Here is a 25,598-nt window from a genome sequence, read left to right on the forward strand (position 1 = left end):
TACTCTAAAAACAGGTGCTACTGCATTGGCTGTTGTCTGGCTATTTAAATCTAGCGGGTTTAGTGTCTCGTATCGCAAGTACAATGACGCTGAAGTGACGATTCTGTCTGACCAATCAGTGATCTGCAGTGTTATCACGTCACGTTTAGTATCGGTACGGTACGCTTGGAACCTCAACAGAGGTGGTACCATTTAAAGCAAGCCGAAGCGAGCCGTACCGTACCGTACTATGCAGTGGAAATGCGCCATAAGTGAGCCGTACCGAACCGAGCCGTACTGTACCATGCAGTGGAAAAGCGCCAAAGCGTGCCGTGCCGTACCGAACCGTACCGTACCATGCAGTGGAAAAGTGCCATAACACAATTATTTAACATTTTGATGATATTTCACAAGATTACTGTTTTGAAAATATAATTTATTCCTGTGATGCAAAGCTGTATTTTCATCATCATTACTCCAGTCTTCAGTGTCACATGATCCTTCAGAAATCATTCTAATATGATGATTTGCTGCTCAAGAAACATTTATTATTATTAATGTTGAAAACAGTTGTTCTGCTTCATATTTTTGTGGAAACTGGTACATTTTATTTTTCAGAATTCTTTGATTTATATAGTTCAAAAGAACAAAGCTTATTTAAAATATAACTTTTATTCAGCAAGGATGCATTAAATTAATCAAAAGTGACAGTAAACATGTTTATAATAGGGCTAGGAATCGATTAAAAAAATTAACAAATTAATTGCAATTAATCGCATTTCCCCCAAAGCTTGTAATCATCAATATTTAAATGTAGAATCACCTAATTCAATTAAACAACACAGAGGGAAAAAAAAGGAACAGAAAATAGCCCTATATTCTAATAATATTAAACAGCAATATATCAATATAGTATTCTTCATTCAGTTCTATGCAACATACTCAGATTTAACTCATTTAAATTTTTTACTAAAATAAAGTATATTCCTACAAAGCTATTATTACCAGAGAATGTGATCAGAGCAGGTCATTTTACCATTGTTGCCCAGCATGGCTATACCAGCCCAGTATGGCTATTGCAAACAGAAGTCTACTACTGAGAAATTTCACGTTATTTGAGCGGACTTTGCTTTTCCAGTGCGTGATCGTACATGATTGGAGCGTTTGGGCCGTGAACGACAGAGCAGAACGCGCAGCGCAAACACGGAGCGGACCATGAGCAGAGAGCACAGCGCGCCGACACACACACACACACGTAACGGAGAGCGCGGCGCACACACAGAGCGGAAAAGACCCGCTCGTGAAACCTGATCGCCGAACACGGAGGGGCCTTTTTTCTCTTTCGACCAAAAAGGCGATAATTTTCGGCGGCTGAAAATCTGGTGCATCCAGCTTCTATGGTATTTGAATTCAGCTTTGCTAATTGTACACAGCATCTTTGTTTTGTTAATTGTGCCATCAGGCAACTTTTTAAATGCAAACAATCCTCCTAAACCTCCATCCTTGTCCTTCTCCATCATGACAGGGTGACTTGGTTCGGCTCACTCACAATAGCAGCCGCAACAGGAAATCATTAAAACGAGGCAAAAAAAGTGCAATTGCCTTATTTATTTTTTATGCGTTAAACATCTCAAATTAATCGCCCCAGCCTTAGTTTATAATTATTATTAATGAATTTAATGTCTCTTTGATCGATTTAATGCATCCTTGCTGAATAAAAGTATTAATATCTGCTTACTAACCCCAAATCTTTGAACGTAAGTGTATATATTCAGAATCGTGTGTAATGCAGATATGAGGCACAGTCACGTAGATCTTGTCACACTGAGCCTGAATGACACACACACGCTGTTGTCCTTTCAGTGGCTATTTCAAGATGCCCACTGGGAAACATCCTCTTTCTGTACAGTAGATCCAGCATCTAATTAAACACTCTTTTTAAAGATGCTAATTACGTCCAGCAATGTTAATAACTACTAATAACCTCGCATGACCTCTTAATGAAGCGGTTGTGTCTTATTGAGCTGTGAGATGGTTAAGCACCCTCCTGTGGGCAAAACCTGACTCAGTAATGCTTTCCATTGCCCCTCAGATTGGGCTCACAGGTGTCTGAGCGTGTGCCCGTCTGCACTGCAATATAAAGTTTGCTCCCCATTTAAACGTGGTATTCATATAGTGCTCATAGTGATCACTCAAACCACATTGATTGGAAGTCAGGGATGCATGTGTAAAGTGTAGTGTGGTGCATGATCATTGTACCTCAAGCCTTTGAACTTTGCCTGACATATTTGAGAGAGCCTGATGTCTATAGTGAAGGAACTCCACTGTATAGATTAGCTCTTCATGACATATCGAAATAAAGTCAATATCATCATATGGCTTTGTGCGATTATAAAAATTGCAAAGGCTGTCAATTTGGTGGTTGAGGAGATTCCCCCTTCTATGTAAAGCGCTTTGAGTGCAGAGAAAAGCGCTATATAAATGTAATGAATTGAATTAATTCATTGAATTAATTTAATTTAAAAAAAAAATGCACTGCTGCATAATGCGTATTTCAGAGTGACATGTGGCACTGTTATTTTACACGTGAGCAGCTTATAATACAATGTTCTGCGTCATTTACTATGGTCTGTACACCACCCTGAAACCCCCATGCATTTATTTATTTGGCAAAAAGAAGAAAAGAAAACCTTGATTTTATAGTTCAATCAAATAATTTAAAATAAAAAACTTTTTATACAGTATAATAGCATTGTTATTATATGCTTTTTATTATAGCCTGTTAACTGTCAGTGTCAACACTTGGCACACTTTTTGATTGCTTTTTCCCATATCACAAATTTTAGTAACCATAATAAATTGGGTATAATTGGTTTGGTCATTGCATGGATATGGCTCTTCAAAACTATTTAGCTGGCTCAATGTTTATGATATCAAATTCAAATTTGGAACACAGCTTGGTTACACATATGACTTTGATTTATTTTTTAAGCAATTTTAAAGTCCAACTTATTTTGTAAAATTTTCTATGAAATAAAAAATGCTTATTTCACTTCAGTACATTTGCTTTTACCGTAAAATGAATCTAAGAGTGCAAAATGCAAGAAGAAGAAAGCAATATTAGGTCTGTATTCCAAAGCATTCATGAACTTCAATCATTAAAGTTCAGATTATAAATAGTTCATATTTTTTTCTAATGACAGTCACAACAAAAATCATAATAGGTTCAACAGTGGGAATGTGGCTTATGAACTCAGGTGGGAACAGTTTTCCAAACAGAGCTATTTAAGTCATCTGGTGAAAAAAAAAAAAATCACAATTTTTGTTTCATGTATATTGCAGAAAAACAAAATATCACAAAGTCAGTTTTTCCCCAGTGTGGTGCAGACCTAGCATACATAACAGCAGTTCACAGTCACACACAGCTCACTGGTGTTCAGACAACACTCGCACTAATGAAACGAATCCACCTTGATGTTCCCAAAGCTTTGGTCTGAATGATCTCAGACTCGCTCTTCTTCTGTAGGGTGGTGGACCTGGTGCTGAAGACCCTCATGCGGGTCATGTGGTTCGCGGGCGGCTTCCACTGGATCAGTGTTAAAGGCAGAAGGGCTCTGCCCGCCGAGGCGCCAATCCTCACTCTCGGCCCTCACTCGTCATATTTCGACGCTATGCCTGTCACCATGACCATGGCATCGATTGTGATGAAAGCGGAGAGCAAAGACATTCCTGTGTGGGGAAGTAAGTGTGCATAAAAATCTGTTATTTAAAGGCAGTGAAACAAAAAAAGACAGAAACACTTTTCTCATTCATTCAGCCTGTTCTCATTATTATGGTCAACTAGAGTTTATTGACTTGTCAATGTTGTCATTTTATAAAAGGCATTATGAACTATACAAATATTTTTTTAGGAAATTAAATATTGTTTAAAAAAAATAAATACTATATAAATTAGTGGTCAGCTGATTTAGTTTTTTTTATGGCCACTATCTTATGGAGAGAAAAAAGCATATATATGATATCACTCTATTTATTTTAAACACATAAATTAAAATCATATTTATTTTAAATAATATTTGCTAAATTAGAAATAAATTATTTAAAAATGAATATATGGAAAATCTTGATACATTTTGTCAAATTTAATCTGATATTTTTTAGATGGCAACTTCTTGATTCTGTAATCCTACTTAAGTATTTTTCATAAAATAAATGGTTAAAATATTAAATAAAAAGGAAGTAAACACTAACCAACTTTATACTTTTTTGTACATCTTTTACTTACTTTTGTTAACAGTTCTGCAGATAATCAGAAACTGAAACGGTAAACTAATGAAAATTGAGAATGTGAGCTCAGGGACTGGCGTTCTCCGTGCTGTCAAAATAAAAGTCACTTCAGACACATCGGCCAAACAGAAAATCTTAAAGTCCGATGCCAACATTTAAAACATGCAAAATATTGGCCTTGGTGATACATTATGGTTGATCATTAATATAAAATAATTAGTTTATACTCTTAATGATGCTGTGGGTACCGTGGAGACGAGCAGCAACAACAAACAGAAGAGCCTCGAGGGATTGCTACTGAAATGCACAAGTGCATGTAGCGCTACATGATTATAGATACACTGGTGTCTTTCTCTTCTCAAATACATCCAGTTATGTTACTGAGGAAAAATACTTTAAAGCATTATTCCACCCAAAAAATAAAATGATGTCATTAATTACTTACTCCATATTGTTCTCTTAAGATCTTTTTAATGAAATCTGAGAGCTGAGAGATTGTTAATGTAAAAATTCAAAATAGAATTGTGTGTTTATTTAACAAGGAAAATGTGACGACATTAAGTGTAACTGGGGCATGAATTTACATTTGATTTATAAAAAAAAAATCATTAAAAAAAACATGAGGACTTTGCCTCCTCATTACAGAATACCAATAGCAACAGTACCGATAACTGATATATAGAACCAATATGTATTTATTTATTTATGTATTGTTCCATTTCTGTTTTTGACGATTATATCAATAGCACAGAACTGAACAAACAGTTTTATTTAACACTTTTTAAGTACTGTAATTTTTGCAATTTCACACCATTCTTAAATACAAAACACAAAACAAAGTGTATGTTTTGAAATAAAATCTTTGATAAGGTAAACAAAAAGGTAATGAATATAGCATGTAAAAATAATTCTAAAATTAAAAAAGCCTAAAACGTTCTAAGCCGCCTGAATAATAATATATATTATAATATATATAACTTATATATATATATATATATATATATATATATATATATATATATATATAACTTATATATATATATATATATATATATATATATATATATATTAGGGCTGTCAAAAGATTAATCGCGATTAATCGCATCCAAAATAAAAGTTTGTGTTTACATAATATACGTGTGTACTGTGTATAATTATTTATATTATATAAAAACACACAATCATGTATACATTTAAGAAAAAGTGGTTCTATTTATATATAAAATATTTATATATAATATCAATTATATAAATGTATATACAATATATAAATGCAAATATTTCTTAAATATATACATGAATTTGTGTTTATTTGTACATAATAATTATACACAGTACACACACATATATTATGCAAACACAAACTTTTATTTTGGATGCGATTAATCACGATTAATCTTTTGACAGCCCTAATATATATATGGTTAATATATATATATAAACATTATAATGTTTATATCTATATAAACATTACTGCTGTTGCATCTTTTTATTTGTAACAGCAGCATATTAATAACAGGCAAAATACATTTACAAAGTCTAATGTTTTCAAATATAGAGGAGTCTATAAACTCCCCCTGAATATAAGCATAAATATAAGCATTCGTTTTAAACTACAGTTTTAAAAGGTTTATGTGTTTGATAGGCTAAAGAGTGTATATAATGGAACACGCTGGAATATTCGCAGGAACACGCAAACATTGTCAGAATAATAAACAAAACACGAATAGATCATTACAATTACTGAGTTCACCTGGCATGTTATCAGAATCATTAATAAATGTTTTTTCTCGGTCACTAGATTATGATATACCTGCTGACATAGAGCGCTGTTTTATCATTTATGTAACATATCTCATTTGTGCATAAATGGCTGTTATTTTAAATAAAGTTTATTAATTAAGGAAGGGAACACCGTTGTTGACTCATCTCCACTCAGACTCAGTGCTTCAATGGTGGTCTTGCGCGCAATTCTCATTTATCATCGGTGAATCCGATATTACAAAACCGATACCAGATTATGGGAAAATTATTAATTATCAGGAAAAAATATATCAGTTGGTCTCTAAAAAAACCCGCAACGTTTAGAAGGGTTAGTCGCATTTAAACATGGCACAGGCATTATCTTTGTGTGCTGATAGTCGATATGATGCACCTTTGAGAGCATTTGCGGACCGTGCAATTTGTTGCCGGGCAATAAGATGAAGCTGGTTAGTGCATGCTAATTTTGGTGTAGGCGTTAAGTCCCTGCTCAGCCGGGCGACTGAGCCTCATGCTGCAGCTTAATCCCTGGATAGTGAAGATCTCCGTCCATATCTGCTCTCCCACTCAGCAGTGATCTCAATCATCATCATCATCATCATCAGCTCTTCCTCCACACACCTCCAGAGCTCACGCTCCTGGTCCCTGCAGTGCTGCTGTAGACTGACGGTGAGTTTCTGCAGCCGCTGTAGGGAAGTGAAAGAGGAAGCTTCGAGTGTGACACTGACGTCTCAACGTAACTGAACCGAGAGAAGCAAAGAAAAGCGTAAATGAATAAAGCAAATGTCATGAATTTATTTACACTACCGTTCAAAAGTTTGGAATAAATAAACTAAGATTTTAATGTTTTTGAAAAATCTCTTATGCTCATCAAGGCTGCATTTAATTTATCAAAAGTTTAGTAAAAACTGTGAAATATTATTATAATTTAAAATAACTGTTTTCTATTGTAATATATTTAAAAATGTAATTTATGCCTATAATGCAATGCTGAATTTTCAGCATCATTACTTCAGTCTTCAGTGCTTCAGAAATCATTCTAATATGCAAACCCTTCACATCTTTGAATGTCTATTAAACATTTCATACAAATTTCATAAACTTTGCAGACTTTGTAGAATCCAGCTGTCAGATATTCTGAAGTGCGCATATGTAGCCTGCATGAACGTGCTACTTTGTTTAACGGTCAGTTCGTGTGAATTGAATGTGGACAGGAGAGTTCAGTTTCAAAAGAGACGCACGATCAACAAACTTTAAACCCTTGATTTTAAACAGTTCAATTTAGTTTTATATTTGTTTTATCTTTTACTGCAAGTAAATTAGTCTTTATGTGAAAAAAGCCTGGAATAATATTCCAGGTGCGCACGATTTACCAGATTACGGAGTGCCCTATTGGTTACAGTGTTTACTTCCTTTTATTTATTTATTTTTCCAACAATTTCTATATTTGTGAAAAACACTGTAATGCGATTACAGAATCAAGAAGTTATTCAGTTTAATTTAGAGGTTTATATTTTAATTCATTTTCAAATTATTTATTTCTAATTTATTAAATAATAATTCAAAAAATATAATGTATATATATATTACAGCAGCCATCAGCCACCCTGATGCTCTCTAAGATAACGGCATCTGCCATAAAAACAAAAAATCAATAAAACAGCATAAAAACAATATCGACCGACTACTAATATAATAAAATCTAAAGTTTGTAAACCATGAAGATGACATATGTAATTCCACACAGCTTGATGTGAAAACATTTCATTAATTAATATTTCATTAATTAGTTGATCATCATGTCATTGTTTACAGCCCTAAAAAACATATTTTTCTTAATGCTAAGTTTCACTTTCGGGGTGAAAAATTACACCAAGCGTTTTATGTGAGATTCACCCTGTAATGGGAAGCATTACAGCATTACATTCTCTCTGCTTATTATGCTCAATCTTGACCATTTTTGATGAGATTCACCCGATAGCGTTTCATTTAACTCTGTCCTCAATGTGTCATTGGATCAGATCCTGCAATCAAGCAGCTCATTAAGGTCTTGAGAGTAAAAATAGCTCTTCACCTTTAAAAAACATTTGTATAGCCATCCCTCCAGGGCAGATGAGTTTTTACAGCATTGCGTGACCTTCTGAACCTGTGCATGTGACCCATGATCATATCTCTCCCTCCTCCAGCTCTGATCAAATTCATCCGGCCTGTGTTTGTGTCGCGATCAGATCAGGACTCCAGACGGAAGACTGTGGAAGAGATCAAGAGAAGAGCTCATTCAGGAGGAGAGTGGCCTCAGGTATGACCACCAGGGTTCGAAATTAACAACTTCACCCACCGGCCAATTTGGCTACTAAATTTTAAGTTACCTGCCATTCAGAACTTCTACTAGCCAAAAAAAATTTATAATAATAAACCAAATTAACTGTCACAGCTTTCTTATTCAAACAAATCCTGTCATCCAGCCATCTCCGCTCTTCCTTGAGATGTTTTGACATGCCCTGATATTTCGATTTTTTTTCAGTTGCTTATAAACATATTAATGGCAAAGGTGTAATTACACTCTATTTAGCACGAACATGGCTATCATAATATGTGAGCAACATGTATGTACATTGTCAACATGTCATTTTTGAGAGAATATTATTTATGCATGGTTATCCAAAAAACTCAAACTTAAATTTTCTGATATAAGACCACAAACGACCAACTTCACATATTCCCACAATACTTTTGACTAATGGATGTTGTCGGCTAGAGTTTTTACTTCAAAATGATCTGAAAATCATCCGGGCTAATCGTTCACATTAAACAATAGATTGATTTAAATTTTGTAAGACAACATTTTGTTTGGAAAGGCAATATGCAGGTGGGCGTAAATGATCCAACAAGGTAATAATGTCCTCATTCACACGAGAAGACAAAGACCCGCTAATGCTGCATACTAATGAGCCTTTCATTCTGGTGTCACTGAGCCACAATAAAGAATGCAAAGACAACACACACACACACATATATATATATATATACATAAATATATATATATGTGTGTGTGTGTGTGTGTGTGTGTGTGTGTGTTGTCTTTGCATTCTTTATTGTGGCTCAGTGACACCTGAATGAAAGGCTATATATATATATACATATATATATATATATATATATATATATATATATATATATATTTATATACATAAATAAATATATATATATATATATATATATATATATATATATATATATTAGGGGTGGAGCCGAACCCGAATACGGTATTCGGAAAGGCACAAATAACGTGTTTTTTACAAATACTTATTTCGAACAAATACTTTAAAAAATATTTGTATTCGGGAACAAGAAAAACTTTATTTCAAAAAGCTGCGTTTCCTCATGAGACCGCAGTGCACGACGCCCGGATGAGTGAGAGAGTGACGGACACAGGCTGCTCCACAGTCCACACAGCAACAGAGAGCGCTCGGCTGAGCGAAAAAACACTTAACTCCATCACTATTTTTGTTGAATAGATGTTTGTACCTTAACTGGGTTCCTGAGGCAGGGGCCAACCAAAGCGGTCTCGTCAGCTTCTTTGTTCATGTTCACTGTGGTTTGTTGTTGTCTGAAGTTATCAAGTTATGAACGCTATTGGTGCTCCAGTATAATCGGTCCGCCTAAACTCATCCAGTGAGAAACGTTCCGCGGTGCAAAAATAAGTGTGATTAAAATGCGTAAAAAAAAATTTACGCGTTATTTTTTGTGTAATTAATTAATCTTAATTAACGCGTTAAAGTCCCGGCTCTAATATATACTACAGAATTGGTTCAGAGTTGGAAACATCTTGAAAAAAAGTGTATTTTTCCTCAAACTTGTATGCTTGCAAATTGTATAATATCCAAGGTAAACATTTCAAGTAATTGTGCAGTTAATTCTCATTCGTATTTTTAGAAAGTTTTGGAATATGTAGGCTATCCTCTCCCCAAATTACAAAAGCACAATGTTTTATTTCGATTTTAAGTGAACCCATAAATAAGACATTTAACAGTTTATTTTTTAATATTTCTTAAGCCTGTATGACAAAAAATTACGGGAGGGTGGAAATATACTAATACGGGACAGTCCATCAGTGGTTTCCCAAAGAGAGTCGGTGAGACTTGGGGGTGTGCGACCTACTGTATATCGTCTACGATTATATTGTGATTGTTTTGATGATGTGTGATTTGACATTATCAAGTATGTCCCTCATTTTACAAAAACACATCTAGTTAGTGCACGCATAGTATTTTTAGTGTCATAGAGTGTTGCTGTCCTGTAGGTTAGACTAGTGAGCTTGCGCATTTAGAGTGCACGCTAACACGCTAAGCTCACTAGTCTAACCTACAGGACAGCAACACTGTTGCTGTCCTGTAGGTTAGACTAGTGAGCTTAGCGTGTTAGCGTGCACTCTAAATGCGCAAGCTCACTATTTGTCTCAGTCAGCTAAATGGTGCACTTAGCGTGTACCATTTAGCTGACTGAGACAAATCCGACTCAATTATTGGTTATGTTTAACAAATAATCTTTAAAACTCACTCTGGGATCTTTGGTCCCATACCCCCAACTAGGACAAGAACCATGGCTTCCATCAGATAATATGGTTTTATTGCTTGTTAAAAATGTGGTCATTTTGTCAAGAAAGAGGCCATAGGAAAGACAGAAACAGACCTTAAAATAGACTTTTCTGCATTAATTTATAGACGAACTGATCTATAAATGAGCATGCATCCCAGAACATTGTGTGAATGATTTACTGTCTTGTGAAGTGTCTTTTAAATTGTATAATTTTTTTGATACTGTGTGTTTTATGATCGAACCAACTGTCAATGTAACCTCACCTATACCATGTTTGGTCTCTATAAATTGGTACTTTGAAGATTGAAATGATTGTGTGTATAATATGCCGATAGCTGTGCAACATATTAGTATTACAAGAATCTTTCATAGTTTCTTCATCAATGAGTATGGAGAGTCATATGTCACATACTGTGATTGAGTGAAATGATGAATAATTGTGGACAGATCAGAAAATCTGCGTGTGTCTTCCAGATAATGATATTTCCAGAGGGGACGTGCACCAATAGGTCCTGTCTGATCACATTCAAACCAGGTGTGTATGCTGCCTAATTATCTTGGAAATTCACTCCAGTTTATTCATATTATCCATAATACTGTATATGTTACTATTCTGTAAATATGTATATTCTTACTTAACCTAATTGTGTCTTTATACTTCATATTTTTATTCTTTAATTTTATTGTTATGTGTCTTGTTGTATTTATGTGTGCACTGGAAGCTTCATTAACAAGACAAATTCACTTGGCTATAAAGCTCTTCCTGATTCTGATGCTGGAACTACAAAATGACTAATCAGTTTTCTAGGGTTTCTGTTCAGTGTCTGTTCTGTGCTAATTTTATGCAAATGCAACCTTTGTGTCTTTAGAGCATAACAATTGTGCAGTACAACATGATGTGCTGAAGTTGTTTGTTTGTGTGATTCAGGAGCATTCATTCCAGCAGTTCCTGTACAGCCTGTAGTGATCCGCTACCCAAACCAGTTGGTGAGACGTTTTACTTTTTTTTTTTTTTTTCTTGATTCAATATCTAATATGATCCGTTTTGAGTGGAAGCAAAAACATGCTGTTTTGGTCCATGTATCTGAAATGCAAATGAGCCGCTGCTTCCCGCCTCCCTATCCAGAACAGTGCTGTGCCTTTACAGCTCGTGCCTCGGATACTCTGACTAAAACTAACGAAACATCTGTTTGGTATTGATTGTCATCTCTATTCGCGGTCACGCTCATGTCAGTTCTTCGCCATCATGAATGTTTATTGTTTGCATGCGTTTTAAAGCCATATCTGCTTCAAATTCTGATTATGGTTTTCTGAGCGCACGCACACAGAAAGCTGGCTGTCAGGCGGCAGACTGTCAGTTCTCTTTTGCGTCTTATTCCGCTTAAACTGTCAAATACACAAAGTTTACATACACTGAATGTAAACAGCAGGGAGAGAAATCGCATGTGCATATTAGATCTGTGTATTAAAATGAAAGCAGCGTACTACACTGAACCCACTGTTGAATATGTTGTTAATATGAATCAAACAACAAAATAAAAAAATCACTCTTTATTTGAATAACTTTAGTTGCTTTAATAATAGGACATGTCTTACTTGAATGCTGCTGTTAATGTTCTGGCGAGGAGATAAACCTGGCGGACTGTGTACAGCTCACTCAGGGGAAGAGCTAAACTAATAAGGCTGTTCCAATGGGACGTCACATTGGAGCACATTCCTGAACGGCTCATTTTGAGACGCTGTTTCAGATTTATGAGGAAAATAACAAACTCATTGGATGGATTTTTTCCACAATTGGGAGGTTGGTGGTGTACACACACTGCAGACACATAATTATGTTCAAAAACAATATAAAAGTAATTTTGCATTAAAAGGTCCCCTTTAAAGCAGTTGCACATCCACAAACGTATGCCATTTAAAGTATTAATTCATCCAGTAATGAAAACTGTCATCATGTACTCATCCTCATGTAGTTTCAAACCAGAATAAAAAAAGATTTTATTCTGTTTATTCAGAATAACAATTTAGAACAACAATTTATCCTGGGAAAACCCTGACGAACTTACGACAAATTTGAGATTTGCTCTGCAAGTCCTTCTGGCCAATTCAAGGCCATTTCCAATTTTTCCAAATCTTTTTCCAAAGCGAGGCACCAATCACAAACGTTGAGGCGGGCTTTACACGATGACGATCGCTCTGATTGGTTTTAGGTCTATCCCATTGCGCCCAGAGGCATTTGAGCAACGTCCGTTGGTGACACCCTTTGGAAATGGGCTGTGAATAAACCTTCCCCAGACCCACTCTTAGTTACAACTGAGAAGGGTCTGGTGTCAACCAGGCTAAGTGTGTGGAGCTTCCTGTAAAGCAATTATTTTTTTTCTGCTGTGTTGAGGCTTTAGTTTTTGGGAGCGTGTTTCCACCATGGAATAAAAAAAGCAATACTGAGATTACAATTCTGCCATTTTCCCCCCTCAGAATCTGAAATTCATCTTGCAATTCTGTTTTTGCCCAGATTTTTGGACAACTGACATGACTGCATTAGCATGCAGAATTCTGAGGGAAAAAATGCAGAATCGTGAGATGTAAACTGCAAGTTGACGTGAGATGTAAATGGCAAGAATTAAAATGTAAATAAACATGGACAATGGATGGTCAATGACTGCCCCAGAATTAGGAGAAAAATAATTGGGAGGGGGAAAAAGTCGCAATTACCTTTTTGTGTTTTGAACACGTGATGCGCATGTGTGCGCCGTCTGCGTTTTCGCGGGTTTGCGTTTTTGAGGTTTTCGCAGAGAAAACGGAAAATTGTTTGCACCCTCGAACCTATTTCAGGGAGTGCGTTATGAAGACCCCAGGCACTTTTTGTGCGGATGGGCGGCCGGACCGCGTTAAGGGTTTTCTGTTAGAATGGTGTCATGTTAGGCGTTTACGCTAATTTCTATTATCATTGTAAAGCTGCTTTAAAACAATCTATACTGTTAAAAGCACTATATAAATGAAGGTGACTTGTCTTTGTTATTCCACAGTGGAAACAAGCTTTCATAAGGTTAGGTTTCCACTACAGAGCTGTATTTTGATGGATTAATGTTTTTCTTCCCCATGACAGGACACTATTACCTGGACGTGGCAGGGGCCTGGAGCGTAAGTGCCATATTTCATACCAGGGTTTTTTTATTGGACTGCCTGCCTGTGTTATCAGCCTCCGTAGTTGTAGTACTGTATGAAAATGAGTGGTCAACCTGGATCTGTACTGCCAAAGTACCAACACAAGACTGAAATGCAGAACTCTCTCTCTCGAAAAAAAACATTGTTATAAAGAAGAGAAATTGATAAAATGTTAAACATCAAGAAACGTCACTAAGTGTAACCTTGTTTATTTGCAGATTTAAGATCCTGTGGTTGACTCTGTGTCAGTTTCACAACGAGTTTCAGATTGAGGTGAGTCAAATTTTGGTAGGGCTGTACATTTAAACAAACTGTGATATGGACTAGTATGAATTAATAATAAAGCGCAAAAAGACTGCTATTGAAATCTGACACCGTGTCTACATCGGGCGCGACCTCCATTGCTCGTGCCGTAACAGCTAAAGGTTGTCTACGCTAGATTCGACAAAATTCTCGTTGCAAAGCATTTGTCCATGTCATCAATAGAACGAGGCATCAGTTTACTGTTGAAGATCACTCTCGCACCAGCCGTTATCACTGCGCGGTGTGATGCTCCACTCAATATTTTGCTCTATGCTAAGGGTTAAACCGATCGTAGTGGATCTGTGATCTCCACGGACCAGGCCCCACGGTTCGGCACGCATGTGTTTTGCGGATTAATTGTTTTCACCATCAAAAGTTTCACTATCAATTCGGTACAGCACAGCCACACACCCCGAAGGGCGCACACAAAGCGTGCGAACGGCGAATTGATTCCTCTTGAATGTTTTTTATATTTATGTTTTTATATTTTTTTTTTACATGTGGGTGCAGGACACTATAGTTCATTTATAGTTCACTATAGGTCTAAGCGAGGTTAGCAAAATAAAGTAAACTGACATATTATACCCAGAAATTCTTCATACAGTGGACTACCAATAAAATGTACTGGTATACAAATTTGGGACCATAAATTATTCTAACACTTTGACCTGACCATGTTATGCTTAAGTGTTTTTCTTTAATTGCTAATGCAACCTTTTTACACAACAGACTGGACAAAATTAAGCATTACTTGATAATTGGTTGACCTAAATTGGTATTATCTAATTGTGTAGTTAAATTCAACAGTCTTGTGACAGTCTAACATAAAAATGGGCAAAAACCAGTGGAATATAAACTGATTTGATAACTTTTGATTATGAATATTTTGTAAACTATAGCGAATAAACTGTGATAATGTGAGAAATGTTGAAGGTGTCAAAATAAATTTTGGTTTGACTCTATCTATCCATCTATTGTCATGGTTCAGTACGGCTTCAGCACAGAAAAGTAAACTACAGGAAACAGTGCCACCAGTTTAATAAAAAAGAAAAGAAAAGAAAAAAGTTTTTCTGTTTTGCCTTCCTTATTGATTATTCAATTGAGAGTCCGGCACATTCTCCAGACTCATTGTTTTTAAAAAGAAGCCATGAATGTGGTGAAGTGGCTTTAATTATGAGTGGTATAGAGGGACGAGGTGAGGCATGTAAATTCTTCCACTGTCATTATGGGAGTGAAGTGACCTCGTTGATTCGTCCTGGAAGTGAAGCTTGTCGTGAACGTGTTTGGGCTGCGTCTCTGAGCCTGGGCTTGCACAGACGTGTCTCCAGGAAACTGCTGACTGGTTTTCTATTTCTTTCTCTCAGTATCTGCCCATATACTCGCCCTCAGAGGAGGAGAAGAATAATCCAGCGCTCTTCGCTCACAATGTGCGCCGCTTGATGGCAAAGTAAGATCTGAGCTCTCCTCATTGTTGATCTGTGTCTGGATTGTATGTCAACATGTCATGTTGTGACCTGTCCACAAGTCTATGCCAATCGTTTTTTTTTTTTTTGTAAACAGTTCTTCATGGAAGAATCTCGTCATTTCATATGTAGTATAAAGAATATAAACCCTTTTAGGACCATTGTTACTTATCTTAAGATCTCTGTAAATCAATTAAAGCATATAATCATGATTAATCTCATAGTATTTTTAGTAGTTTACTCATTACTGCATTCAATTTAATTAAATTATTTAGAAAGCTAAATAATAAGCCCAAATTAAATAAATTCATGCATTAATGGTGTTAAAAGAAATGGTATGTAAATATACAGTTTATTACATAATTTCAATAATTATTACGTTCTTTTAATATAACAATTAAGGACATGCCCCTAATTGTCATGATGTAATGCAGGGAAAAACAAAGTTTTATTATTAAAAGCTTAAGTATTTATGTGTGATGGTGGTAATACCTTAATTTATACTGCTTTAATATAAATCTTTGTTCTGCAGTTACAGTAATGAGATTCAATATTGTGGATACTGCAGATTACATAAGACTCTAGTCTATGAGATGAGAGGGTACAATGTGTTTAACTGTAACGTAAACAAAGCAAAAAGAGTAATCGTCCTAGAACAATTTTATTTCATTTTTTTTAATATAGAAGATTTTTTACTTTGTACATTGGGGAAGAAATGTGACAGCACGTTTATGGCAGGTTTTGTGAGTTTCACCCTTATTTTGTGGTTTCTACCGGATCTGTAAAACAGATTTGAAGAGCATCATTTGTTGTGATCGAGAGTGTCTAACCCTGATGTATTGTGTGTGTGTGTGTGTGTGAAGGGCCCTGCAGGTCCCTGTGACAGACTACTCGTTTGAAGACTGTCAGTTAGCCATGGCTGAGGGTCAGATCAAGCTGCCCGTGGACACGTGTCTGCTGGAGTTTGCTAAACTGGTCCGGAGTCTGGGGTGAGTCTCATCACAGCACTGAACACAAACTATTTATTAAAAGTTGAACAAAATAAATATGTTTAGGGTCCTATGAAATCCGTTTAAATTTATCAAAAATTTTGTTTTTTTTCTGAGTAAATTCTGTTTTAATGGTTAAATGATTTTTTATTTATTTTTTAAAAGCATGTCTAATTAATTAAAATCATAAAACTGTTCATTAAAAGCCCCTATGAAATCTAATTATTAAATTATTATTATGTATTATTTTTTTTCAATGGTTTAAATAAATTGTAATCATCAAAAAATAATCTAATCAGTTCAATTCATAAAACTTAATTGAATCATGTATTTATTTATTTTTACAGTAAAAAGCCTCTATGAAAGGTTTAATTTTTTGTATTTATGATTTAACACAAATTTGTTATAAAAACACTTATGAAATGAAGACATTAACAATTTAATTAATCTTTTTCAATGTAATCAAATGAAAATGTAACAATTCCTCGTATTTTTGGCAAAGTGCTGCACAACTTTGTTGTGCTGGTGGTGGTGATGGCGCAATGGATAAGACACATGCCTTTGGTGTGAGAGACCCGGGTTCGAATCCACTGTGAGACACCAATGTGTCCCTGAGCAAGACACTTAACCCCTACTTGCTCCAGAGGCGTGCGACCTCTGATATATAGCAATTGTAAGTCGCTTTGGATAAAAGCGTCAGCTAAATGAATAAATGTAATGTAAACAACAGAAATTTACTCTTAAAATGAAACCATGGAAGGCAAATTATTATATTCCTTAAAAAAAAACAAAAAAAAAACGTTATTATTTATTTGAGAAGAATATTTTACTGTACATTAGTAATATATTTCTGTCACAATTTCTTTTTATTTTGTTGGGTTGTCATGAAGAGCTTTGAGTTTGTGTATCTGATTATATGAAATGGTAAAATGCAAATGAAATGGACGTGCTGAACATGCAGACTTCCCATTTCAAAGCAGTCTTTTTCACTTTAATATTCACAGGCACTACTCCATATCGCCATATTAGACAGAATAATTGTACAATTCCATCTTTGTGACTGGATTCTGCCATTCCCGTCCACGGAAACCATAGGGCCCTATTACTGTGTGTGTGGATCCCGTAATGATGACCGGTGCGGATAAGGTTTGTTCCTCCATCTGTGTGCTGACTGTGTGTAAATGTTGAATCTCAGGTTGAAGCGTGAGAACTCAGAGAAGCTCCTGCAGGATTATGGGAACAAGGCTCATAAACTCCAGGGCGAGAGACTGAGTCTTGAAGATTTCGCCGAGTTCCTTGACCTGCCCGTGTCAGACGTACTCAGAGACATGTTTGCTCTCTTTGACGAGGTAAATTGTTATATATACCCTGTGTGGCACTTTCTAAATCAGATCAGCTTGTCTTCACAAAATGACTTGAAAGCGTAACACCAGAACTAAACTAATAGAAAAATCTGGCATTTTATGAACTCAAGTGTGGCAACAATGTATGTTTGCATTTGTTATATTAAACAGAACTTAAAGAATCAATAGCTTGTATGTTAAAGACATTGTTTAATGTAGATTACATACTACTAATAAATGATGACAGTGTAAACAGCTCAATAACCCTTTAATTTAAACGCTTAATTTATGTCCCGTTGACCAGTCCGTTGCATTACGATTAAAAGCAGTATCAATAAAGTCAAAAATGTAATGTGCAGTCAGGTTGGGGTGTGTGTGCTGTTTAAACGAGTGTTCTCACTGATACGCTTGTTGTGATTCTGAGTTTTGACGAGTTTTAGTTTTATAGTCGCAATATTGTTTCTTATTCAAAAGTGGTGACGCACCCCAAACCTAAAACCTAAAAATTTGAAAAGTGTGAAAAGCTGATATAATTAATAATTCCAATCGAATTATGTTAGGAAAAAAAGAAGACACTGTCACTTTCTCACTCTTTGCGTGTGTATGAAAGAAAGAATCCAAGAGATGGCGCTTTCAGCCAAGAGACGGGGAAGAAACGAGCTGAGAATGTGGCGAATCCATTTATATCAATCGTAAAATCCAACTTTCTACGGTCCAATTCCCTGTATTCTCATTTTATTTGAATATTGAATGGCTCTTTTTTAGGGGTGCAACGGTACAGATAGCCCACGGTCCGGTCCGTACCTCGGTTTTTGGGCCACGGTCTCTAACACTCTAGTCTGTACTGAACAACACTAAGTAATACAACCTCTTCAGCTATCGCTTATGAAATACAAAATGTAAACAAACACACTTTAGAATATTCAAGTGGATCCCAATACAAACCTTGATAACTGGTATATGAAGTGATCAATGTGAAAGTGCACTTTTACCTTTAACAAACATAAATTAGCTTGTGCTTTGAATAAAAAAAAAGCAGAGCAAAATAATATAATAAAAAAATACTGCATTCAGGATACAAAGTGCAATGTTATTTACTCATCCACTATTGAGAGATTCTTGTGCAAAAAGATGAGTCTATCAACACTGTCTGGTGCAAGGCGAGACCGGTTGGCACTAACGATGTCCCCAGCAGTGGAGAAAATTCTCTCACTAGGAACTGAAGTCCCTGGGACACAGAGGAGATGTTTTGCCGCTTTTGCTACATGAGGGAACTTGCACTCATTGGTCTTCCACCACATGAAAGGAAGGGTTGCGTTTTTTTGGGCTTATTAAAAAAATATGGTTGCTTGTTAGGAAAATCTGACAAGCAACTTCGTTTTCTTTACATCTATGGTCACGGTTGCTGTTTTCACAATCTCCAATACATTGATTGACACTGTCTGCTCACAGCTATAGCCAATCAGTGCAATAATATAAGTGCTGTGGCATAATTCGTCAAAACATTCCGCCGAATCCGCCCCCAAATCCCCCTCATTGGAGGAAAAATCACGTTCAACGTGCAGGCGCGCGAAGCTGTAAGCTATGATAGACGTAAATAAATACACACATTTCAATTTCTACAAACAATGCCTCAACGAAGTGGTCCAAGTATGGCAAAAAGTACAACAAAGACTGGGAAAAGGATAAACAACTTAAAGACTGGATACTTCAAGTGGTTGGTGATCAGAGTAAAGCGATGTGCAGGTACTGTAAAATGGAGATTCGTGCTCACCATGGAGACCTCTTACAACATCTAAGCACAGAAAAACACAAGCGGAATGCCAAACCATTTTTTTAATCCTTTTTTTCCTAATCTGTTTATCCTTTTGTAATAAAGGAGTTGTTTCAGTTTAATATGTTGCAGGCTCATTTATTGGTAATAAATAATAAATGATAATGCTGAAACTAAATAATCTAATAATATTGGGCGTGTTTTGGGCTTGTTTTTGAAGTTCCAGTTGCTTATTTGTCTTGCGAGAGTTGGCAACTGTGGCGGGCTTTCGTCTGCCTGGACAGGCAAACGCACGCACGCACCTGATGGTGTGTAAAGCAAAAACTAAAAGGATCAGCGCGAACTCAATGGCAAAACCGAAGTCCCGCGGGACACGAGGGTAGATTGTCCCGTTCAGGGCTGACCGAACGGTCCGGGATTTTACCGTGTACCGTTGCATCCCTACTCTTTATAGTGTAAAACAGTTGTAATACAAGACACGCAGTGGAAATATATCTGTCCTAAATGTATTCTTAGCCTGTAACTCAATCACTGGCAAGTGAAATATATCAAACAGCAGGCATTTAGTTGCATAGCGTGACATTTATTTGCATATGCTTTGCTGTTCACTCCATCTTTTCATACATTAGCTGTTTCTCATGTTCAATTCAATGAAATAGGCTTTTCTCTCCCCCTGAGTAGCATGAAGACAACTCAGTGGATGTCCGAGAGTTTGTGATCGCGTTCTCTGTGGTGTGTCGGCCTGCAAAAACACTTGACACCATCAGGTTGGCCTTCAAGGTGTGTGATTTCTCTTAAAAACTAATAGGTTATGCCCAGTTTTATGGAGTAGTGATGATGCTCGGCTCTGAGATGACATGTATGCATTGCTTTCAGATGTTCGAGGCAGAAGAGGACGGTGCGATCACAGAGAACGAGCTGATGTGTGTGTTGAGGACGGCGCTGGGCGTTGGAAAACTCAAAGTCAGCCGTCTGTTCAGAGCCATCGATGACGAGGACACCGGCAAAATCACTTTCGGTAAGAGAACCACTCACTCCTGTATGAAAGTCTCAGTTTGCGTTCTTTATTCTTGTATCTTGCCTTGTTGTGAATGATTCATTAGTGACGTTAATGTTATGACTTGACACTTCTAGTTACCGTGTCAGTTTAGATCTGCGTGATTAATTCACCCTTCACTCATTAGCAGGCGATCTGACAACATCACTGTCCTCTTTGCTTTGCAATGTATTTTTCACAGTGTGAGAACATGATGTGTGGCGTGAGAGCGCCATGGTTTGTCGACGTAGCAACAGTAACTAAGGGGGGCGGCGGGTCTTTGCGAAGAGTCAATTGAAATAAAACCAAAAACGTAATAATTATTTTAATGAGCATTTTGTTAAATGCTCATTATTATTTATTTTATTTTATCAAGTCACTTTTGTAGTTGTACGACCCTACAGTGACTTAATGTTCATGTATTAGAGCTAGGGCTGTAGTCAAGCCCACCTTTGCTGAGTCCAAGACCAGGACTAGTCGAGTCCAAGTCAAGACCGAATTCAGCTATGCACCGGTATTGCAGTAGCAAATAGTAGCAAAAAAATCACACGCGCGCCGGTCGTACTTGTCAATGACGGGCACTACAATCTGCGGAAATCTACGGAAGTCTGTGGGAAGCATACTACAATAATACGTTACTGGGAACATAATAAACCTGGACTCGGTTGAGACCAAAAGCCATATTTGGCAAGACCAGTGGCCGAGTCCGAATACACGCAAGTCTGAGACCATAGAAAAACAGTCTCGAGTCCAAGACCGGACTCGAGTACTACAGCCCTGACGCTGAGTGTAGTAGTAACTCCTGCGGCCTGTAGTGTGTCAGGAAGGCTCGTGCTTCATTCTGGTGTCATAAAGTGATGAATAACATTAACATCTTTAAAGTCTGATTGGTTTTTTTTGGTATAATTTCCACAAGGTGTGCTTAACAGAAACATTTGAACCGTATGTTCTGTAGAAACATGTTTGTTTCCCACTCTGACTCTGGTTGTTCCTCTGACGCCACCTGGTGGCAGAGAGCTTTAGGGAGTTTGCGGAGGAGCATCCCGAGTTCGCTGAGGAGTTCCTCTACTCGGACAATGCAGGATTCGGCAGCAGCTCCCCTCCTCACGCCAACGGCTTCTGCGCTGACTTCAGCCCGAGAGACCACCACGCTCCTCAGAAGAAGCTCGACTGAGCCCATCTTACACGTCCCCGAGAGGGCGAGGGCGGAGCAGCATTGCAAAGTTTACCACCTGCTATCCGTGACATTTGATTGGTTACTTCACGCTTGCCGGTTTTCTCTTCCCCTCAGCATCATTTCTGTCGATTATTTTAAGAGCAAATTGAAGGGATTTTTCTTTCTCGTTTTTTGTGAAACAACTACTTGAAAGCCAAGCACTTATTTCATTCTCATTGAGTGATCTATTTGTGCGAGTGATACTTGACCGACTGTGCATGTTTTTTTTTAAATACGGGAGAAAAAGGACGCAAGCGAATAAAGACCCAGTCAGTGACGGATCGAAACGGTTTTCTCGGTTGGCTTGCGCTCTCTTTTTCAGTCCCTCAACCGTCCACATCTTTTGTTTTCTGTTTCATGACTGTAGATGCCTTTATGAATTCATAAGTATTTGCATGGGCTTGATGCTTGATAGCAGTATTACTCAGTGTTTGACTAAAATGATCGTTGAGCGCCAGTGACGGATATCTGAGCTCTGTCTCCTCCTGCTGGATGTTTATGAGGATCAGATTTGAGGTGCAAAATACGATCGATTAAGTGCTGGTCTGAATCAAAATGAGTCAGTTTTTATTCCTTAATATTTCGTCCCTTAGCTCAGGGGTGCGGGAAAGTGGCTATCTGTTTGTTTTTGGTGTGTGTGTTCTTTTCATTCATCTTTTTGTACAGTAAGTTGTACTGTACTTTTGTAAATTCTGGACATCCAATTTAATCCATGAGCAAGTCTCAGTCAGCTGTTTCAGCTTGGGTTTTTGGGGGTCATTTTTACGTTTTATTTTGATTTACTTCAGGTATTGAAACACACATAACATTTTACATTTATATGGACCAAATACAGAATAATAACTGTGGTGTAGTTAGAGAATCAGGAATCTGAAAAATGTTATTCATAAGATATAGTATATATATAATGGAGTGTTTACCTTTTTGATAGACAACATATTCCTGTATTTTTCTATTTTTCACTCCGAGGCAAGTGAAAAATTGACATCATGTCCAACAATTCGACCAAGAAAAGTGTCTCTTTCTAATGTTTTTGAGTAGAGTTTCTCTCTTAATGTTTATCTGCATCTTGCATCAAGTAAAGTCTTCCTTCATTTCTTCACACAAACAATCGGAGTCCAACTAATGTCACGTTGAATCCCTAATGAATGAGGTTTTGTGGTAAAGTGACAGTTCGTTCACAAAAATGGTGCCTGTGATTGTTTGAAAACATCGACCTAATTGAATTTTTGTTTTTGTTGTTTTCTGTTTCTTTTTGAACCACGTGATGAGGCCGAAGTGAAGTGATATGCAGTCATTTTCTTAGATTTTGGTCTTGAAATTTAATTTACCACAAAGATTTCAAAAGTTTATTTTGCTAAAAGATACTGTTATTGTTCAGAAGTTTTTATAAGATTTTTTTATGATTGATTAGCTAGTGTGAAGGATACAGATTTGACTTCTTGATGAGTATCAGTTCAGTCTTTAGTCCGCGGTCCACAGCGTTTCGTGAGCATGTACGGTTAGACATCTGCATTTCTTACAAGATCCTGATCCTGGATCTGTTTGATTCACACTTTAGTTTTCGAGTGAAATCTTCACTGTTAGTTCTCAACTTAACTTAACACCACGGCAAAGCAATATTTTATTGATGTCACCACCTTTTTAAAAACTTCTGATATGTATTTTGAATATTCCGAGTGCGGGGCATTTTGTGAATTTTGCTATACATAAAAGAATTTCTTCTCACTGCCATGAAAGATCTGTGATCTAAAGTGTTATTTTCAGATTGACCTGGTTTAACTAGATTAGCTCCTTTGTACATACATTTGTGATGTTTTCCTTGGTGATGGCTTTATGTATGTAATTATTGCTGTTACAGATTCACATTTCATATTATTGTTGGCCTTGAACTTCAATGTAGTTTTAAAGAGGATAAGAGAATGTATTGACAATCCATCACAATCAACAGTCAAAAGCGCATCATACTTCAGTATTGGCGAGTGAAGGATCTCGACCCTGATGTACAGTCTCGTGCACATGATGGTTCGATTCTCCGGGCTCAGTCCAGTTCTCATGGATTTTTCCCCATGTTTTCCAAATTTTGATGTATGTTTATTTGTGCTGGCACTTTAGATTTTTAAGCCTGAGTTCTCTGACAAATGTGACAGTATGCTGGTGTGCATGTTCAGGTGATTGGTTATGATGTTACAGTGGCTTTGTATCAATATGTACCCGTACAGACCACATATGAAACCGGATTGAGTAGAAAGGGATTGTGGGTTCGCTCTGGATCTGATGGACATTAAACTGGTTTCCCATCTTCTCTGATATTTTTGTATGTGTATAGAGGTGAATCTCATGAATCCTTTCAAGAACATGTTCATCTACACGCTAAAAACCTTCAGTGAATAACAAGAAGCCTATTTTTATAAGGACAATTAAGTTTTAGTGTTTTGCATTGTGACATTTTCATGACTATTAAACACATTACACTCATTATCATAATCCAGCTAAATTAATTTATGTTAAGAAATGTAAGTATTTTACAATTTAAATAAATAATATATCATGTTATTGCCTTTGGTTTATGCTGATTTAAATTCAAATTTAATATTGTGTGTAACTTAAATTGAATAACTTAAAACGAATGAGAATAACAAAGCAAAATAGTCAAACGGCTAGAGGGGGAATGTGAAGCCTATTTTTATAGGTGTTTTTTTTTGTGCATTGTGACATTTTCTTGACTATTAAACACATTTAACTTGTGACTAACAAAGCAAAACATTCAAATGGCTGGAGGGGGAATGTGCTTTAATTGTCATGAAAATGTCACAATTCAAAAATATCTTCATAGTTTCTTTAATTTTCAAATGTTTTCTCTTGAGATTCATCCGTAGGCATTGTAATATTTGATGTTTTTGGATTATTTGCTGAAATGGCCCGAATGTTATTGAATTAAATATGTAACAATCAGAAATGTTTGTTGGCTTCAGACCAGAGCAGAGCCCAGTCTCCTTTCTCATCATTGCAGAAGCAGTGATTTAAGATGGATTTTTTTTTTCATCAGTTTTCTATATGAAATGAGGACCCAGCATCTCTGGCGTGTAACTTTATTTTTTAAGCGTATGGTTTATTTGAAATACCTCACAGGAAGACCTGCTCTTCTCTGTGTTTGTAAAGGGTTCTGTATTTATGTCTCTTCTGCCCGTGACGGCGTGTCCTTCACCGAGCTGAAGAAGAAAGACTGAACTCCTTCAGGTCATGTGTCTTTCTGATGGCTCTTCTGACACACGTCCGGCTGACGTAGATGTTTTAGGTCTGTTTTCTATTTTGCCCTGACTTTTATTTTGTAATGTATCAAAAGAGTCATTTTTACAAGATACCTGGGCTTGTCTGTTTTGACTGCAATGAAATGACTTGTCATTCTGACTCTTTAATAAAAAAGGGACACTTGACTATATTCTCTCTGATTGTGTTTTCTTCAATAACGCTGTCGCCCTCTAGAGGAGAGGAAACATGAGCGGTGAGTTCAGACCAGATGGTGAGATGAGGAGTTTCCACTTGGAAGGTTTGGGTTCAGATTGTCATATAAAAATTAAATATAATGAATTGATTTGAAGTTTATCTATATAGTACGTGTTATATATATATATACATACAGTATCTAACACATCACAAAAAGCTTACTGACTTCAGTCATT

The 25,598-nt window shown here is 36.5% G+C and overlaps 1 protein-coding gene across 1 annotated transcript in view; it reads left to right on the forward strand.

Moving 5' to 3' along the window:
- LOC307005612 (lysophosphatidylcholine acyltransferase 1) overlaps positions 1–25,356 on the forward strand; it is a 54,938-nt gene extending 29,582 nt beyond the window's left edge. Inside the window, exons 3-14 of the mRNA XM_079625950.1 lie at positions 3,506–3,720; positions 8,214–8,326; positions 11,101–11,161; positions 11,555–11,613; positions 13,733–13,767; positions 14,010–14,064; positions 15,459–15,541; positions 16,421–16,546; positions 17,742–17,895; positions 20,345–20,443; positions 20,540–20,681; positions 21,713–25,356. Coding sequence (XP_079482076.1) covers positions 3,506–3,720; positions 8,214–8,326; positions 11,101–11,161; positions 11,555–11,613; positions 13,733–13,767; positions 14,010–14,064; positions 15,459–15,541; positions 16,421–16,546; positions 17,742–17,895; positions 20,345–20,443; positions 20,540–20,681; positions 21,713–21,873 — 1,303 coding nt within the window. The 3' untranslated portion in view covers positions 21,874–25,356. The remainder of the gene's footprint in view (positions 1–3,505; positions 3,721–8,213; positions 8,327–11,100; positions 11,162–11,554; positions 11,614–13,732; positions 13,768–14,009; positions 14,065–15,458; positions 15,542–16,420; positions 16,547–17,741; positions 17,896–20,344; positions 20,444–20,539; positions 20,682–21,712) is intronic.
- The last annotated feature ends 242 nt before the right edge of the window (positions 25,357–25,598 follow it).

The sequence above is a fragment of the Phoxinus phoxinus genome (assembly GCF_949152265.1).
Source record: "Phoxinus phoxinus genome assembly, chromosome: 10".
Classification (NCBI taxonomy): domain Eukaryota; kingdom Metazoa; phylum Chordata; class Actinopteri; order Cypriniformes; family Leuciscidae; genus Phoxinus; species Phoxinus phoxinus.